Raw genomic sequence first — 19,954 nt, forward strand, 5'->3', positions numbered from 1 at the left:
TTGCTATTACTCAAGGATGAAGTTAGCGTGTGATGCAAAGAAAAAAAAAACTGAGTCAGCAATGGGGCAAGAGAAGATCAGTATTCACCTAGCTGGAGTTGGCTTGGATGAAACTGCCCTGTCTCAATGATCTGTGTTGTCTTTACAGAGAACGTTCACCTTCTGTCCCAGCTGCTGGTCACAGAGGCAAGAGCCTAGAGCAGCTCTATAAAATAGAGCTTGTCTGGAAACATTCTATTATTTTTTGTTTGTTTTCAGCTCCTGCAGGGAGAAAAGAGGACAGAAGGCAAATGTATTCTGCTTTCTGATTTGGTGTTTATTTTTAGTTTGTTTAACTGTAAAAAACAAACCAGAACTTGGCCAGCTTCCTCAAAGAAACTGGTGAAAGAGCTGCCCCCTATTTAACCAGAGCAATTTTTGATTATTTTGATTGTCTGTTTCGTAGGACTTAAGTAGGGATTGCAGTAGATTCAATCTACCATATTGGGTGAACCAGCCAGTTTATGTTCAGACCTTTTGGGGAATAAGCCTTTCTTTGCATGTGGGAAAGCCCCTCACACTTTACTCCTTGTTTCTCCACAGGGTGCTGTAGTTGGATTAATTGCTGGGCTGGCCATGGCATTTTGGGTGGGCATTGGGAGCATGGTTATCAACTACCAGTCTGTGTCTCCTGATCCCACTGTTTTAGCAACTGATGGGAATCTGACTACTGCGGTTATGACAACATTGTTGACCTCAACAACAGCTCCAGAAAGGTAAAAAAAGAATGATGTTCTGTGGTCCAATATCTTCTGGGCTGAAGTAACAGGTTGGGAACATGCTGCAAAATCCAACTTTCATCCTCAGAATTCCTGTCAAGTCAGGTTTGCCTGACTCCAAAAATCTTAGGTGGTTCATTGCAAAATTCTATATTGCTTTGTTAAGATAGTGGTAATAGAAGGAACCTTGCCTAAGAAGCAAATGTTTAGGACATGCAAGGGAGGAGATTCCTCTCCAAAACATTACTCAATTTCTTAAGTTTCATAAAGGTCACAGCCTGACCTTCTTGCCTTTTGAAGCTTCTCCAAGAGAAAGTTCTCACCTTGCCCTGCTTCTTTTCTAGCAAGTACTTCAATTGTTGACTTATTCACAGTTCAGAACATTATCTAATGTTTGTTTAACCGAAATATTGCCTCAGCAAGAAGTTTAGCTGTCCTGTGCCTATGCAGTATCCATTGCAAGACATGCTCCTCTTGGGCTTTCAACAATGCTCTTATTCCTCCCCTAAAAACATATTTCCACAATGCTTTAATTGTTGGTAGGTTCAGACTAGCCCTAACCCTAAACGTATTTGCACTTTACAAAAAGTATCTTTTTTTTTAACTTCTCCAAGCAATATTTCAATCCTTGGAGGTGCTTTCAAATATTGGGTGTTTTTTAATCCATACTCTCTAGCTAATTCTATCTAGTTCTTGCTATCACCTCTTTTTCTTCCTATATTTCTCCCTCTCAAGTCCATTTTTTATCTTTTCTCAGTGGATCTTTATATTAATTTTTATTGTTTTTTTATTTTATAACTGTTAAGCTGTCCATTTATGAGCAATAATTAAACACTGATATAAATAACTTAGAGAAGAGTGTCTTGTGAGCGACATAGTTCCTGGTTTCAAACCCCCCCGTTAGCTCTTTATTTATTTATAAAGCTTTATAGGGAGCATAGAACCAAGATAATAAAGTATCAATATGGAATTGCACTTAACAGAATAGCAGAACAGAACAATGAAAAGTTCCTTAGGGAGGACTTATATAAGTGAAGGTATCATGAATTACAAAAATTTCTTTTACCACTTTTATCATAATTAGTATCCACTTTGCCTCAGGCTCGAGAGGCCAGGATCAAATGAGATCTGAAAGACAATTGTATTAATCAAACTTTATGGAGGAAAGGATGTCTTGGACTGCTTTTCTGGTAACATATAAGTGTTAGCAATGGCAATTTTATATGGTCATTGTAAGAATTGGAACATGTTATTAAAAGTTGCAGTTGGACCAGATTAAAGAGTCATCTAATCCAATATCTTGCTTTTCACAATAGCCAACTGAGGAAAGTTCAAGGATAAGATGAATCACTGTTTTCTCATGTATTTGCTCTGCAATAACTGGTTTCAAATCATTTCTCAACTTGGAGACTGCATCTATCACTTTAGCTAACAACTACTGATAGATCCATTCTTTTTGGGCTTCTTTCTCATTTTTTTTGTTAAATCTGTGTGACTTTCATTGAGCATGTTGTTTCTGGTCCCCTACTGCATTTTGAAATCAACCTGCCTTTTTTGAGCTAATTACTGCTCAAATCTTTTGTTTTGGACATTAATTCTTGAGGGACAGAAAACCAGGGGTTGTAATGGAACTGGGGGAATGCAGTGATTGCTGTATAACCTAAAAGAAGCTTGTGGAACTTCCTCTTTGGGATTCTGGCTTTGTTCTACTACTTAGCCTGAGGAGATGTTTGAATGGAATCGCTCTTGACACGTATCTCTTTCAATTCTTTCTAGGCTGACGGGGTTGCGGAAGTTTTACAATTTATCCTACATGTGGTACAGCGCACACAACTCTACCACAGTTATTGTGGTAGGACTGCTAGTCAGTCTTCTCACTGGTACGTAACATATTTAAATACATAGGATCTAGAACTACCATCCAGAACATAAACAAGCCCCAAGTATATATGGAATAGCTCTATGTATATACATGCATTTTGCATGGCAAGGCCATCAAGGTTAGGTCTTGATGAGAAATTGATCTTGGATATTCAAACATAGCTTGCCATTGTTTTACACACTATCATTACATCTGCAGAGTGGAGAACTTGAAAAGAGTGAGGAAGTATCTCCTTTTACTTCCAGTGTAAACTGCCACAACTGCTTATAAAAAGAAGGGATGCAAATGTCAGGAATAAATAAAATGAATAAAATCAGGTCTTGATATTGGTAAAGATCAGAGTGAAATGTTTGCAGTGCTAAGAGATGGCTTAAAAAGCAAGGAAGATGCGTTTGGTTTTCCAGTCAATACACCTTGTCATAGGAAAGCTCGTGTCTTCTACCTAGCTGTTCTACAACTCCCACAAATTCTTATCATTAGTCATGCCACTGAACGTGATGGGAATAGAAATCCAAAACATCAAGGGAAACTAGGTTGTCTAAATCTTGTCTTACAATGTTTGATTGCCTTGGGATAGCATTCTATTTAGTCCTTACCCAGGAATGTTAGGATCAGGGGTGGGCTTCAAAAATTTTAGCCAACTGGGTTCTCTGCCCAATTGCTGGATGGGCGTGACTATGACGAGTGTGGCCTAGTCAGCCTGCTGCACCACAGCAGGGTGGGGTGCGTTTTTGCCCTCCCCGGCTCTGGAGGCTTTACCCGAGCTTCTGGGTGGACGAAAATGGTCTTCCTGGGCTCCAGAGGCTCTCTGGAAGCTGGAAACGGGCCCATTTCCGGCCTTCTCGAACTTCCGGGAGGCCCATTTTTCGCCCTCCCTGAACCTCCCTGCACTTGTCTGCATCCAAAACATGCTGCATGGAGACTCTGAGGAGGGGAAGGGAGGGGTTGGTGGGGCCAGCCAGAAGTGGGATTTGGGGGCTTCTCCGAGTCTTAGCTAGGGGCTCTCCCGAACCGCTGCAAACCCCCAGCAGCCCACCCCTGGTTAGGATTCTTTGTTTTCCTTGGTAGGAGTTGTAAATCTAAATTCTGCAAAGAGTTGCTTTCCATTCCTGATAGCCTTACTAATGCTACTCCTGGACTCAGCAGGCAGAGGAACTGCCCTACATGGTTTCTGCTTCCCTTCCCTTCCCTTGCTAATGTCATCATCTTTCTCTCACAGGCCCAACACGTGGGAAGGATGTAAATCCCAGAACGATTTTTCCAGTGCTGCCGCGATTACTTTGCTGTTTGCCTGCAAAGTACCATGAAATGCTCCGTTGTGGAGTTCGTGACCCTGCAGAGGTGAGATTTGTGTTTGTTAATCAGAAGACAAGGGAGTGGCCATTATGGAGGAGCAAATCTTAGTTTCACATAAGGAGAAACATGCTATCATTTTTGCACGATTTGGCAGTCAAAGCAAGGAAGAGTTTTCCTTTACTGAGAAAGTATTTAAGCAGAGGCTGGATGGCCACTAATAAGGATTCTGTAATTTCAGTTGTTGCATTGAGCAGAGACTTGATTGAAATTAGGCTAAGAGACCCAGGCATTTGGTATATGGAGGGATACATTTGGAAATTGAAAATATGCTGTGGGTGCTCTGACAAAATGGCTGTCAGTTGGGTTTCCCTACTAGGAAATAAAGTAATTACAAAGCATCAATTTATCAGAATGTGGGCTATAGAAGTGATGTGCCTGGAATGTCATCTCCTTTGGAGTCCTGTATACAATGCGGCATTTTTCTTCCACATTTTTCTTCCTGTTATTAGACTGAAAGTTAAATAAAGCACTCATTGCAGGAAAGTTTTAGAGCAGGCTTGTCCAACCTTTCACCTTCCCTGGGCCACATTAGAAGATGAAAATTTGATTTGGGCCGCACATAAAATAAAATAACAGTAACGATACCTGATCATCCAAAAAACCCATAGAAAACAGTTAACATATTAAATTTATTTGGAAATATAAGTTAGTGAGATGTTTGACATTGTTTCTCAGCCACCAATGCATCCATATTTGCTTCGATGGAACTTGTTGCAATTCTCAGTGAGTGCTCAAGGTGCTCATCAGATATTTTGGCTCTGACAGCGCTTGCCTTTTCTGTTGCTGCTTGGCGTGGCGCTCGCCTCGCCCCACCTCGTGCCTGCCTCTCCTCCTCCTCCTCGCTGGCTCATCCTCTTGCACGAAGGTTGGGGTGGGCACTGGGCTGCATTACGAGCTGACCTGGGCCGCATGCGGCCCATGAGCCGCGGGTTGGACAAGCCTGCTTTAGAGTGTGTCTCCCAGTAATGCTATTCTAAATGAAGCTGTTGGGGGATAATTAACTTTACTGGAAAGAAATTATTTGGCGTCTTGGAGAGATTCTCAAGCTTTTTCACTCTTGAACTTTGTTAGTTTCACATTTTTAGACTTCTCTTTAATACTGCCAAGCTTCCATCTTTGCTCTTCCTTCTATACTGTGCAGTGCAATGTCTTTTAAAACTACAGATACTCCTTGACTTTTGACAATTGACCCCAAAATTTCTGTTACTAAGCAAAGATGGTTGTTAAGTGAGTTTTGCCCCGTTTTATGACCTTTCTTGCCACAGTTATTAAGTGAATCATCACAGCTGTTAAATTACTAACACAGTTATTAAGTGAATCTAGCTTTCCCATTAACTTTGCTTGTCAGAAGATAGCAAAAGGGGATCGCATGACCATGGGACGCTGCAATTGTCATCACTATGAACCAGTTGCCAAGTAACGGTCATAAGTGTGAAAAATGGTCATAAGTTACTTTTTCAGTTTCATTGTAAGTTCAAACGATCATTAAACAAATGGTTGTAAGTCGAAGAGTATCTATTGTCTATTTGTTCCCTCTTAAATTGCTGTATGAGGACAAGCAGAAATAATTTCCTGGGAGCTTTTCCAAAAAAAGAGGGTACTATCCAAAGGTGAATCTTCCTTGGTAGCTTGGACAACATCTCCTGTTCCTTTATGTATAGTCTGCCTCTTCTCCTGCATACTGTAGTGCCCTCCTGTCCCTGCAATCTTTCTGTACTGACCATCCCAGGATTCTCTTGAATCCTCCATCAATTCCTATCTCCTCAGAGCCACCTCCTTCTAACAAACCTTTTTCGTTTTTAATTTTATAACTTTTATTTTTTATCAATGTGTAAAATACAAAGAAAAATAAAAATAGGAAATTAAGGGAAGGAAAAAGAAAGAGGGAAAGAAAATATGAGGTACAAGGGAAGAAAGAAAAAGACATTGACTTCTAATTCTTTTTAGCACTGTACAAGACAACATTCTCACCTCAACTTTTTACTTTTACACATTAGTGTATAAATGGCCATTTCTATAACGATAAATCTAATTGGCAAAATCAAAGTCATAGTTTTATTTTTTTTCATCACAAGCCCAAAGTCCAGAAGTGATATCCAAATAAAAAACGTATCTTCTCCTCTTTGAATAGAACAATCAATCAACCATTACTGCTTTATCTTCCTTGCTGTTGGAATAATATGTATTTCTATTTGCACTCAATAATCTATAAATTATCACCATTTATATTAACAGAATTAATTGTATTCTTTCAGATTCTTTAACCTTAAAGGGAAAATATTTTTTCATCCATTTTAAAACACTTAAGTTTTTTTAAAAAAATACATCCAAAGTCAAAACATTATAATACATCTTTTTTTAACTTCCTCTTGGCAAGCATACTTTAAAATTCATTTTTGGACCAATAAAATTTCAACTAACTCTGATTAACCCATTAAATTTAGATCATCCCCTCCCTCTAGCCATCCCAGCAAACTCTTCTCTTGAATCCTCCACAATTTCTATTTCCTCAGAGCCTCTCCAGCAAACCCTTTTCAGATCCAGTGACTTAAGTAGCTGCATACCTCATTGGTTAGTCTCTGCTTGTCCTTCGCCTTGTTTCTTCATATTTGATCAATTCCTGCAATTTGGCCTCTATGCCAGACATTTTTAAAATAGTTTTGTATGGGTTGGAGAGTGGGGTGTGATGGTGCAGTGGGAAAGTTATGATACTAGTGTGTTAAAAAGCAGTGTTCCAGAAGCCCTGAGGATAGCTGACCTTTGCTTTCTTATTTTTTTAAAGGATACTAGCTGCTCAGAACCAACCTCTTTGGGAGTGGAGAAAATCAACAATGGTGTGGCAAATGGATTGCCAAAAGGCCTGCCTTCCGGAGTCAATACAGAAGAAGATGAAGGATCTGAAGGATTCTCCCGGGTAGATGGAACTCATACTTATGTCTTGCAGGAGACTACCCTGTGAACTATATGGAACAAAGAGACTTGTGGGGAGGCACAGCAGGGATCCGTTCTGATCCAGGTGAGGAATCCCAGAATTCCTGGTACTAAAAACATTCCAACTCCTTGTCATCTTGGCATATCATCTACTGAATCCCGGGTCCTCTTATACAACCTTGGATGGTTGCCAGGCCAGTCAGTCTATCCCTTTTGGACAATGTCCTCTCCTGTTTGTGGAATGTTTTTTCCAAGCTTTTTCTTCTGCTCTTTCCACATCATGTGCATGTGCCAATTTCTCTGAAAGATGGCTAGGTACTTCTTCTTCCCCCACTGGAGATTTCAGGTCCAATGAGCCATGGATGGGATTTCCATGGTTTATTGTCCCTACTATTATCCTTAAAGTTTGGATCTCTTTTTTCCATCTGTATTTATACCTTTTGTCAGGTGTAAAGTGGGGCTCACAAAAAAAAAAGCCATTTGACCTTATAATAGGATCAAGCTGTTGTTGGGATCCCAGTCCCATCCCTCTTTCCCTTGAAATGTCTTGCCGCATCAAGCTACCAAAGGAAGGACTGGATCTAACCAACACAGGCTCTCCACAAGTCCAATGAGCAGGGACAGAGGAAAGCCTACATGGATCCATTCCTAAGTCTAGCACTTCTGGGGGTATTTGGGGAGCATAGACATTCATATGTTCCTGGTGTTTCTTGTCACAAAAAATGTGACCGCTCTTGTCTTTAAGGCTTTTCCTGAGAAGCCAGTTTGTTCTGTTTCTGTACTCTGTATTTTATGTCTGTGGAAATGTCTATTTTCCTACTGGTAATAGTTGTCTTTCTGATAGCAATTATTTTTGCGATTAGTAAAAGCGGTTATTGTTTATGTTTGTTGATTCATATTTGCAATTTGCAGGCCCACTTTGTCATCTCACTTGCTCCCAGCTTTCTCCATCTCCCTTTTTCCATCTCAGGGGGAGGAGTCACTGTGCTTAATAAATACCATGAAGAAGGGTTGCAAGTGGGGTTCTACTATTGCCCTCATTTCCATTCTCTGAGCATCACACATATTTTCTCTCCTGGTAAGAGATATCTTTTTGAAGCTCTGCACTGAATTAGTGGCATCCATTGCAATGGTGAAAAGCTTCCTAAGCAGAATTTCTAAGAAAAGGCTTTCTAAGAAAAATGAGAATTCTGGATGGATCCGTTTCAAGGAGGAAGGACATCAAGAATGCTGCATCTTCCAAACGCCATGCCTTCCACTGAGACTTCATTCACTGTTGCTACCACAGTTAGTTGAAAAGTTGTCCTTCTGCCCACTTTTTGCATTGCTATGAATGTACCTCAGAACCTCTTTATACACTAAATCCAAACAAAATCCAATTGCTGTTTTTATATATAACAAACCCATATTATGGCTCAAATGATGGCCTAGTTCATACACAGCATGTTAAGACAATGGCTAAGTTCAGTGGTGGGATTCAATTTTTTTTTACTACTGGTTCCATAGGTGTGGCTTAGTGGGTGTGGCAGGGGAAGGATACTGTAAAATCTCCAGAGGTGGTATTTGCTGGTTCTCCGAACTACTCAAAATTTCTGCTACTGGTTCTCCAGAATAGGTCAGAACTTGCTGAATACCACCTCTGGCAAAGTTCCCATGGCTTAATTTAACTTAGAACAATGTAGAAACCTAGTCTTTGAATTATTTGGAAAAGATTGAGCTGGCCATGGTGGAACTGCTTTAGGGTGAGAAGCAGTGAAGATGCTTGGATAAATGTTATCTGTTCCAATGAAATTAAGTCAATAGCTGGTCTTTTTGTTGACTTTTCTACTGCTGTAGACAACATGAGGGTCATAACTGGATCCTGTACATGAGTGATTGTGTGCTTTAAAGCACTTCCAATAGGATGTTCCAGACTTCTGTATCAATACCTAGACTAGAGGACATGAAGCTGCGAATGCTTCTTCATTATCAAATGCTTTTCAGAAGTTTAGTTTGTGTTTGAGCTTCCGCAGATGCTGGCTGATTTTGGAAAGCTATGTGGAGTCAGACCTGTTTAATACTTCAGTGGAATACAATCGGGAACTATCAGGACTGTAGATTAAACTGAGAAGTAAAGAAACATGTCAGAAAAGAGAATCCTATTTATTAGCTGTCCAACTCCAGCTATATTCAGCATTTTAATTCAGATTCTTGCATGGAACAGAACATTGGATTTAGTGGCCTAAAGCAATGCTTTCTGACTTCTTCTATCCTAGGCTTCAACAACAATTGCAACAATTTAATTTATCCAGCAAAGCTTCAGGCCTCTAGCCTGCCCCTGTAGAATCATTTCTTCTTCACCCATTCCACAGTGCCATGAGTAAGAATGACTTGACAAACCTATGAGAAAATAAAAGGTAATTTAATCCTTTAAAATAACCTTAGAATGCAAGGATGGAACATTGAAATACAGCAGGGATGGGGTTCCCCTCCCTACAAAAGGTTTTATCTGCACCTCAGTGAGGTTAGCCTGTTAGTGCTGCCATAGGCTCTACGGCAGCCCAAAATGGATTTACGAATACAGGTTTGGCTTCAGCTCCTTTCCCAAAAATGCTCCCTGATTATCGGTTCTTCATTCTTTTTTCTCCAACTCTGAATAATGGAAAGGTGAGAGGGCTGGTGGTTTTCTCTCAGAAAACCAAGGAAGACATGACAGCCAGAATTCTCAAGAATCCTGAACAATTCACTTAGGTGAAAAAAATCTACAAATACTAGCTTTCTAAGGTGATGATTATTGAAAGATATGAGGAGAGCCAGCATCCCTCAGATTTTGAGGCCAAAATCACTGAGAATTGTAGGGACAAGTCAGGATTCTTTTTTCCGTTAACATTAGACATGGGGACAAATTAACTATGCTAAATGGTGGATATTATTAAGTTGTGGCCTTCAAAATAAGATTAGGCAAAGTCATGGAGAAAGTACAGGTAGTCCTCGACTTACGACCACAAATGAGCCCATTTCCATTGCTAAGTGAGATGACTGTTAAATGAGTTTTGTCCCATTTTACACCACCTTTGCCACAGTTGTTAAGTAAATCAATGCAGTTAGTAAAATGATTGTTAAGTGAATCTGGCTTCCCCATTAACCTTTGCTTGTCAGAAGCTGGCAAAAGGTGACTTGGGACACTACAACTGTCATAAATACATGCCAGTTGCCCAGTGTCCGAATTTTGAACACGTGACCATGGGGATGCTGCAGTGGTTGCAAGTGTAAAAAACATACACAATTTTTTTCAGTGCTGTTCTCACTTTGAACAGTCACTAAACAAATTATGGTAAGTCGAGAACTACCTGTATGTTACCTATACTGTTGGAGGCAGCTGGGACACCAACGGTACAATGCAATGTCCATGTTCTGCTTGTGTCTCATACATCTGATTAAACAGTGTAGTGACATAGTACTGGGAAAAAGGCATGACTTTTCATATATTGATTGTCATTTTTAAGGACTCTATAAAGCCGTGATGGCAAACCTATGGCATGCGTGCCACAGGTGGCAGCAGCGCCCTTTGTGGGCATGCGAGCTGTTGGCCTAGTTCAGCTCCACTGCACATGCGCACACACCTCCCACTGGGCAGCTGGTCATTGGGCCTCTGCTGCGCATGCACAGGGTCTGTGTGGTGTGGAGGGGACTCATGCACAGGAACGCATGCAGGGGGGGCACGTGAGGGGGCCTGCGCACTTCACCCAGAAAAGGTTAGCCATCACTTCTATAAAGGGTTCTATGAAACTGGGGAAAAATCTCTCTATGAGGGTCTCAGTCTTTGTCCCTTGCATATTTCTTTCCTTCTTAGTCACTAAGGCAGGGATCGCCAACCTTTTGGACCTCAGGGACCACCAAACTCATAATTTAAAATCCTGCAGACCACTAATATGAATTTTGACTGATGGTGGCTTCAGGAAAAAAGGCTGCAGGAAAATTCCCCACCCCATTTTCCTACCAATCAATCATTCTTTATTTGGGATCACAGGATACCGTCTCCAGCTCCATTCTCAGTGGGGGAGAGAGAGAGACTTTTGGTTTCATGCAAGGAAAGCAGCAGAAGTCTTTCTCTTCCTCAAACTCCGCCAGAAATGAGTCTTTGCCTGCACAGCCTCTTGGAGCAGGATGCCTTGCAGGGTCCCAAAGACTCATTTCTGATGGAGTTTGGGAGGAAGAAAGAAAGACTTTTGCTGCTTTCCTTGCATGCAGCCAAAAACAGAAGAAAGAAGCAGCTTGGTGGCCAGGCCAGGGAAGTGGGGCAAGTACCCCCCTTCATCCTTTTCCCCTTCCCCTCACTACCTCGTGTTGTTCGCAATGCAAGCAACACAAGCCTTGTGTTCCCGCAGGCCATGTGGGCAGTACAGCCTTGTGTTCCCACGCAGCCTGGATTAATGCTTTGGGAGGTACTTTGGAGGTGATATTTCTCTGCGGACCACCAAAATTTTCTTGCGGACCACCATTGGTCCCCGGCCCACTGGTTGGCGACCACTGCACTAAAGTACAGAAAAAAGAACAGAGATGTTAGCTGACCTTCAGAAGCCTCAGCATGTTTAATCATGCTTTTTTTTAACAAGCAGGTTTCATTTCACAGCCTGAAAAGGTTTGAAAAACTCGTTAATAAACTATATTTGAGAAATATATTGATATTTTTTATCTTTTATGATTTGCAGGGGAGAATTTTATGTAGATCTATTAGCATGATTTAGATTAAATGGATTGTATTTTTATAATGTAGGAATTGAATTTCTTGAGCTATTTTACAAGTTCCCAAATCAAATAAATATTAAAATAATACATTTTATAATTGTAGTTTGCATTATAAAGTCTTTTAAAATTTAAAAGGCAAAATATTTTTAGTAAAATAAAAACAGACAAATAATATCCTAAACAAATCTAAGGTTGCTGAATATTACACAAAACTGGGGAAATTATTTGCCTGGAACTAAAAACAGACACATGGATTCAACCTTTGAAGACATCGAAAAGCTTCCATTTCTAGTGGCCACCTAGTAATACGAATTTGCATATAGTGGCTCCAGTAATTATCACAGGATGATGAATATTAGGAATATGTGGAAAATACTGTTCATTTGGGATACATAATTTTAAAAAAATCAATTTTAATTGAATCTTGAAATGGATTAAGAACTAATAAATAAATAATTTAATTAGTGTCTGATCTTGCTCTTATATTCTGGAGAAACAAGAAAAATCTATTTTCACATACAGGGAAAAAAAGCCCAGAAACCAGCATAGCTTATTTTAATGAAACGTTTTAATTTGGGTTTTGTTATTATTATTACCTTTATTGTCAGAGTACAACATGTGTACAATGAGATTGGCTGAGCTTCCCTTCGTGACCCTTCCCCCCAACAAAACTCACAGTAAGGGCAGAAGTCCCTAACCCAGACCCAATCTTATTACACTATGTGACCTTGTTGCACAAAGCGCGCACCCTACAAGTCTACCATACTATGTTGACATGAAGTTATTTTCTGTTCAGAAGTCTGTCAGCCCACAGGTAGAAACTGTTCTTCAGCCTGTTGGTGTGGCTGGCTATGCCTCTTTAGAGAATTGAAATTGCTGTGTGAAATAATAATGGGATATAACCATTAGGTATATATAACCCATTGATAATGCTGAATATATATTATGAAAACATCCAATTGTTGGGTGTGAACAACTACAGATGCTTTCTTACGGCAAATCAAAGCACTGGTACATCTAAAGGAATTCTGTGCCTCTGATTCCATCAAAATAAATTTGGTTGCTATTCATTTCCCCATCACATTCTTATGATTGATGAATAGCTGGATAAACAAAACAATCAGATTGCTTACATCTTGACTCTCCAGTAGATTTTATTCACTCAGATTATTCCTATGTGCCATTTGGATGATGACAGCAAAGTGCTTTACAGAGGCATGTGAGCTAATGTCCAAGCAACATGGCCAGACTTACCAAATATGTGATAGGTATAAACTGTCTAGTATCTCTTAACCTCTCATATTCAGTAATAGAAGAAACTTCAAAGTCTTTATATGGCTGAATCAGTTACTTCATTACAGAAATGAAAAAGTAATAAATGCAGATGTATCTACTGCAGAAAGCAGGAAGCTAGCCATATACGCACGTCAGTAGATGCTTGGTTATTCCTTTTAAACTATTTACATAATTTTGTCTGCTCTGAGAAGCAAAGATTTCTGCTTCCTGAGTATCAGGAAGCTTTCATGGCTGATACTGATTGAGGCCATCCAGCTGAAGTTGACCACGGGAATTGCTGAGGCCAAGTAGTTTTTAAGATCTTCAAAAAAGACTGGACCTCCATGGGTCATTTCTGCAAAAGATAAACTAATTGTAGAGCAGAAACCAGATCCCAACAATTCAGTACCATCATGTGCTTTGGGAAGGGAGCTGCTTTTGTATCAAAAAGAGATAGATGGCTGCGGGCCAAAGCCAATTTATTTGGTTTCCCAGTTTGGTTTAGTGGTTAAGGCACAGATTACAAAACAAGGAGACCCTGAGTTCAAGATCCATCTTAGCCATGAAAGCCAGCTGGGTGATTTTGGGTCAGGCACACTGTCTCACACCAAGCCATCTCCCAAGATTGTGAAGAAATTAGGAGGTAGAGGTTTGCTGCCTTATTTGTAAAAAATAATAGATGACACAAATAACAGTGTTCTGTATATCTTTAATGTATAGCCATGCTGGCCATAGCAAACAATGCTAGCTCCCTCAGCCAAAAAACGGAGTTGAGCACCACACCCCAGAGTTGGACATGACAGGGATACTTTAATCTTTTTAACAAAAAAGAACAAAAATGGGTAATTTCTTCTCAGTTAAATTTGGGAATGAGTATATTTGCTACCATCCCACAATGATAAATCCAAAATCAATTTGCAGGGCTCTGATTAATTTTTTTAGCTTTCTTTTCTCACCTTTCAGCCTCGCATAAAAAACATAAGTCTCATTTCATAACTCATGTTATTGGAGTAGGACGGGGGCGGGGGGAATTCAGGTTTGAGTCCATTCTCAGTCATGGAAACTGACTCACGTCGGGCTTTGGAGCTCTGGGGGAGTGTTCTTGGGCTCTTAGGATGGTATCTCCTTGGCTCCTTCCAGCTCTTGGGTTGTGATTTAAGTGCACCTTTAAAAAAAATTACAATAGCTACATCATCCCAAGGTCCAGAAACAAGAAATCTCAAAGAAGTATCATCTGACTCTAAAACTATCATAACATCAGAAAGAAGACTTAAGGAAAGATTACATGGAAATACTGCAGAATATGCTCCAAAATTCATTATATAAACCCAGGGCCATACAGCCGAAAACATACTTCTAATTCCACCCACGGGAACCTAGTACCGTAGATGCATTTTACAAAATGCATGATCCGCACGCGCAGAAATTAGCACGGTGGTAATTCAATCGCCCCATCGCTTTAAAGACGGCTGAAGCCTCTTAGGAAGAAAATGGAGTACAGCTCACTAACATACTTCCGTCTCTTAAACACCGCGTGATTTGCCCTAACTATAGACGCCAAGCGGCGGCGGCGGCGACGTGGATATTTCTTTTGACTCTTATGAGACCGAAGCTTTTCTCGCCGGCTGGTCCTTCTTGTGCCGACGTGTGCTGAGAATTCTGCGCCTGCGCCATGTCAAGGAGGTCGGATCTGCGCATGCCTAGTCGAGATCAAAGCACTGTGATACCGAGAGCTACGCTGGAGAGGAGGGGAGTCGAGGAAAGAGCAGCTTAGTGCGGAATTGGCATGAGTTGACCTTTGACCCCGGCTTCGCTGATCCAGTCATGCCTCCTCGCCGGCCGCCCGAGCTCTACCGGGCTCCGTTCCCGCTCTATGCCCTCCGCATACACCGTGAAGCTGGACTGGCGCTGATCGCGGGGGGAGGCGGCGCCGCCAAAACGGGGATCACGAATGGCTTGGTATGGAAACTACCGGAGCAGGGCACACCCCTCCTCCTGCCCTCGGATTCGCCTTCTGTGTGTTGGCCGGAAGATCCCCTCCTGCCCCTAGAGCTGTAGCCCATCACCCGGTTAGGGGAATGGGGAGGGTGGTGGTGTTTGCTGCAACTGTCAGAACAAGGTTTGTGCAGCATTGGACGAAGATGCTTTGGTGTGGGGGGCACAGGGAACATTATACAGACTCCAAAGGAAAAACGTGAAAAGGACACCAAGGGGGAAAGTGGCTACGCAGGAACTACGGGTTGTCCTTTCAGGCAAGCACAAAACCATGCTTGAAGAAGAGTTGTGCCCTCTCTGTACTCATCCTTTGGTACAATGGTAAGGAAGGACAAATCTTGTCATCCCTGGCAAGATTTGCCCTTGGGTAGATAAGGAAGAAGGCCATTTTGGAGAGGTAGTTGTGCATCATCCTTCCTTTTCCTATTTTGTTCCCCAAGCATTTCTTGCAACTGGACTGGAGAGATGGCAAGTTATCTGCCTCACTGCTACATGCTCATGACACAGAGACCCGGGCTACCATGACTATGGCACTGGCAGGAAATTTTATTGCTGCAGGGCAGGATGCTACTTGCCATATCCTGAGTTTCCAGCTCTTTAAATCTGGGCAGAAAACAGGTGGCAGCAGTGGCGATAGTGCTAAAGCAGGTGAGAACCTAACATTTATTTAGCTACAGAATTGAATTCCTAAGGGCCAGAACAATAGCGGTCTAAAAACTAAGGTAAAAGTGAAAACAGCAATACTTACAAATCTTGCTGATGCTGAAAATGGACAAGATCTGCAGAAGAGAAAGTTGGGAGCCGCTGGTCAGAGAGGTTTATATTTCCTGATGTGCCATTATGCCTTTAGGTGCTGGTGATAAGGATCTACGGAGACGCAAGGCCCCTGTCCCCAGTGAGAAAAGCAATGGCAATACACACAAGGAGATGACACAGGTGGCAGTGGAAACTTTGCACTGTGTCCAAACAGACACCAGCCCAGATACTCTACAGAAGGCTGTGTGCTTCAGTGATGATCATACCCTTATGGCTACTGGTGGCGTGGATGGATTCCTGCGAGTCTGGGAGGTACACCTGTATGGGGAGATGAAGAAATGGCCTGGTGTGTGTTGGGGAGCAAGGCTACAATGGTGGAGAGAAGAAGAGGAAGACTTGGGTTGCACGGCACTTCTTTTGTACATTAGAAGTGTGGACATGGAGGTGGTGGTAAATCTCTTTTCTCTTACATCTTCCACAGTTTCCTAGCATGAAGAAAACTCTTGAATTCCAGGCACACAATGGTGAGATAGAGGATATAGCATTGGGTCCTAATAACAAGGTGAGAAGACTGAGATTTATTTGTTTCTACTGCTTATTAAGTGAAGTGATCTTAGGTGCCAATGAAGAAGGCAACATTGCACAATCTTCCCAGATTATACTCGTTATTAAGAGAGAAGGGTTTGGAAAGAGCAAGTGATAGGGAGAATTGAAGATGGCCCAAGGAGACAGGGATACAAATAGTTTCTGGAGAGAGAATGTGGTAGACATTATGGGGACATAGATAATTTGCACAAATAAGAGTTTTTAAAAATCAATTTCTTTTTAAAGGTATTTAATAAAAACTAATTTATTTCTTTGCTATCCTGAACCTTCCCCACATTTTGCCATTTCCTTCAAGTCTGAAAGGATGTCTGAATCCTAAGGGATTTAGGGATTAGTAGTGATAGTGGAATAATAAGATAATTAGCAAAAAGATTGCCACAAGAGAGTAGCATATGGCAATCCTTCCCCACATCCAAAGGGAAAAAACTCAGAAAATCAATCAAATGTTTATTGTTAATGCACAACATGTGTACCATGAAATTGAAAAAAATCTTCTCTTTCTCCAGTTTTCCGAAAGGCACCCAGCCAGCTTTCATGCTGATGTGAATCTAGGCAATTACACATTATTAAATTAACCATGGTCAAACAAATAATGGTTTAGTATTATAGATTAATAGCCTTTGCTCAAAACAGTAATGTAAAAGACAGTGTGAAGGAATTATGTATCATTCTTATCTAGACAAGTTGAATAGCCTTAAGAGTAGAGCACCACTGAATTATGTAGCCGCCTCTGACAGTCCACAGCATTTTCTGCTACTTTCTGGAGTAAGGAAAGGCATAGAAAGCAAGAAAATGCAATATTTTCATATTGGAGCATGCTTTCCATTGCAGTTTCTGAAATCAAAAGAAATAGCTTTTTAAAAGCACAGATTGTCAGACCTATCACAAACACCTTGCTGCTGTGTATGAAATGTGCATACCATTTAAAACTGGGAAGGGATTTCAAATCCAACAGGGACCAGAACAATATCAGATTTTTGGTTGCTGCTAACTTTGATAGTTCCCAGGAAAGATAGAAGGAAGGAAAACATTCAGAGACAAATAAATATGTGAGGACACAGACCACCCATTAAAGATTCATAAAACGGAGAACAGTTTGACTGTTACTTCATACTTGATGAAGCACAGTGGAAATAGTTGAAACTCTTATCTTTGGGTAAAGACTGGCTGACATTGTTTTTATGGCCAAGAGATAGTAATGGTGGTTGAGGACCATGGCTGCTCATATTGCTTCTCTCCAGGTGGTGACCGTGGGACGGGACTTCCAGTGTTGTGTGTGGCAACGAGATCAGATGGTGACGGGTCTACGTTGGAATGAAAATCTTCCAGGCATTCCAGACAAGACCTACCGCTACCAGTCTTGCAAGTAAGGGGAATACACAGACAGTTGGTCTGGACTATACATGTGTATTTTCTATTTGGATGTTTCTTCCTTCTTCCACAGGTTTGGTACAGTTGAAGACCAAGCCAAGGCATTGCGACTGTACACGGTGCAGATCCCCTACAAGCGTGAACGACGTCCGCTTCCCTGCTACATCACCAAATGGGATGGACATAGTTTTTTGCCCCTGCTCACTCGTCCCTGTGGCAATGAAGTCATCTCATGCCTCTCTGTAAGGTGAGAACTTGATTTTCCTGTGTTCCACTTTCACAGAAGAAAGAATTCTGGTTCTGTTTTGCATAACACTCTTAACCTAAGGATGACTAAACAATGTTTTTTTGCAAATTTTCTGCATTTGCACTATATTTAACCATATAGACTGGATTTGCACAACATGTTAGCTGTAGCACACTTGGGCCACTTGGCCTGTATGTTGTAAAATGGTGGTGTTAGATATGTGCCCGAATAGGAGCTGAAGTTCCATAATAGCAAACTGTAGCCTCTCAGATCCATTTTTCCTCTAATAGCCAGTAGGATTAATGAGAAGGGACTTTGCAAACACCTTGAAGAGTTAGTTTGGGTATTTCAAGGCTGGAGCCTGCTTGGCCTTCAGAGGAAATGCTAGTCCTCTAAAACACATTTCTCTGTGTAAGTGTACATGAATGTTATGGGGAATGCACATGGCTCTCTTTCTGTGCTTTCAGTGAGACAGGCACATTCCTGGGTTTGGGCACTGTCACAGGCTCGGTTGCCATCTTCGTCGCCTTTTCTTTGCAGGTATGAATTTACCTCTCCAAGATTGTGTATACATAATGCTCAGCTAGCTGGGCCAATCCCTGCACACACAAAGCCTGGTCAAGGCACAAGCCATTGTTGGGGTGAGGATGTTGATACTTAACAGTGTTTCAAAGTCATGGTTGGTGTAGGGCTGGTATGCGTACAGTTGCAAGATCTTGCAGCAGGCTCTATAGGGAAAGGAGAGGATTACCTTGACTCCTGAGGATTACCTTGACTCACTGTCAGATTTCCTCCAATTCTGTGTTTCTTTCTACTTCTCCAGAGACTGTACTACGTGCGGGAAGCACATGGCATAGTGGTCACTGCTGTGGCCTTCCTGCCTGAGACTCCTGAACTGCTGAAGAGCAATGAGGCAGCCCTCCTAAGTGTGGCTGTTGACAGCCGCTGCCGCCTGCACCAGATTGCCTGCCGGCGTATGTTCAAAGCTGGGATGGTGGATTTAAATGTGGGGTAGGAATCCTGCCCTGCCAATATGGGGCCTTCTACGAACTCTTGGTGATTCAATGCTCTTTCTCTTCCCAGGGAGTTTCCCCATCTGGCTGCTGCTGCTCTTCTGTGCTGGGCTGATTGTGGGCACGGTCCTGTTATTACAGTTGGCCTTCCCAGGGTTCCTCTAATCTTTCTTCATGGTGAGGTTCCTGGAAAGCTTGGACCTTCTCTGCCCTTCCTGTAAGGGACGCATCTTCTCCTTTCTTACCTCAGAGACTGGAGAGGGGACCCAGAAGCCAGGGCAATGGTTGCCCTAGTGAAGTGCATGGTCTGGTGGACTTGGCCAAGTTGGAGGCTGGGCCTCACATTGATCAGGTTTTGGCCTTGAGCAATTCTTGTCTTAAGCCCATCATGCTGAATGGGGATGAAGGAACTCTACTCCTCCATTTTTGACTGATCTGTGAGAAACATTCCAGCATTATTTGCTCTTAGCAAAGATTTCTCGTTTAAGCTCAGGGCTTAAACCTTGTATTATTAAACACAGTGATGGAGCAGAACCTTTCCTTCCTGCCTGCCTTGTTGGTTACTTCTCCGTTTCCTTTTGGCTTGAGCAGAGCTGGAGGTCATAGCAGTAGAGGGGATCTTTGGGGCCAGAAACAAAGGAGGCTGCAGCTGCTCCATGAAGACTCACCAAGAGACCGTCATTTGGAATAGCTCTGCCATACCAAGTCTAACAGGAATGAAGCTATTTTCTTATTTTTCTGCCATGGCTAGATAAGAGGAGGGGTGGAGAAGATTAGGGATTTGGGGATTCCCTTCCCTCTTGAGCAAGGCTTCGAGAACATCTACAGCTTGACTTCAAGAATCTCTCTAAAATACTCTGAATGTATACATAGAGCAAAGATACTTATGTTTGTGTTCATGCACATGCATAGTCTGTTTACAGTTTGCTTATGTCAGCAAATCATAGCTGTTCTCATGAAAAATCTGAGGATTTTCAGCAATTAACAGTGTTTCAAGCATTCTCCAGTATAGATTTTTCCATGAAGTGTACATTTA

The 19,954-nt window shown here is 41.7% G+C and overlaps 2 protein-coding genes and 1 long non-coding RNA gene across 6 annotated transcripts in view; 2 read left to right on the forward strand and 1 right to left on the reverse strand.

The window, feature by feature from the left end:
• The window catches only part of SLC5A6 (solute carrier family 5 member 6), a 29,407-nt gene extending 21,582 nt beyond the window's left edge, over positions 1-7,825 (forward strand). For all 3 annotated transcript variants that reach the window (XM_087928966.1, XM_026708677.2, XM_087928961.1), the window contains 4 exons: positions 583-755; positions 2,535-2,638; positions 3,860-3,981; positions 6,779-7,825. In XM_087928966.1, coding sequence (XP_087785092.1) covers positions 583-755; positions 2,535-2,638; positions 3,860-3,981; positions 6,779-6,955 — 576 coding nt within the window. In that variant the 3' untranslated portion in view covers positions 6,956-7,825. The remainder of the gene's footprint in view (positions 1-582; positions 756-2,534; positions 2,639-3,859; positions 3,982-6,778) is intronic.
• LOC113441491 (uncharacterized) lies at positions 7,125-14,434 on the reverse strand. 2 transcript variants are annotated; one of them, XR_015742691.1, is made up of 4 exons: positions 14,285-14,434; positions 14,003-14,095; positions 11,248-11,441; positions 7,125-9,306 (listed from the first exon to the last, which is right to left on the reverse strand). It is a non-coding gene; the product is annotated as an uncharacterized LOC113441491 (long non-coding RNA). The 2 variants fall into 2 exon arrangements; XR_015742688.1 differs by lacking the exons at positions 7,125-9,306; positions 11,248-11,441 and having other exon boundaries at positions 13,623-14,095.
• Positions 14,435-14,636: 202 nt separating this feature from the next.
• On the forward strand, positions 14,637-19,452 carry PREB (prolactin regulatory element binding). Its single transcript, XM_026708520.2, has 9 exons — positions 14,637-14,889; positions 15,366-15,573; positions 15,776-15,993; positions 16,163-16,243; positions 17,529-17,653; positions 17,732-17,905; positions 18,373-18,445; positions 18,729-18,879; positions 18,989-19,452. The coding sequence occupies exons 1-9, from the start codon at positions 14,755-14,757 to the stop codon at positions 19,081-19,083; spliced, it is 1,260 nt and encodes a 419-aa protein (XP_026564305.1). The 5' UTR covers positions 14,637-14,754; the 3' UTR covers positions 19,084-19,452.
• Positions 19,453-19,954: the final 502 nt, after the last annotated feature.

The sequence above is a fragment of the Pseudonaja textilis genome, chromosome 1 (genome assembly GCF_049901715.1).
Source record: "Pseudonaja textilis isolate UNSWEBS1 chromosome 1, rPseTex1.2, whole genome shotgun sequence".
Lineage (NCBI taxonomy): Eukaryota > Metazoa > Chordata > Lepidosauria > Squamata > Elapidae > Pseudonaja > Pseudonaja textilis.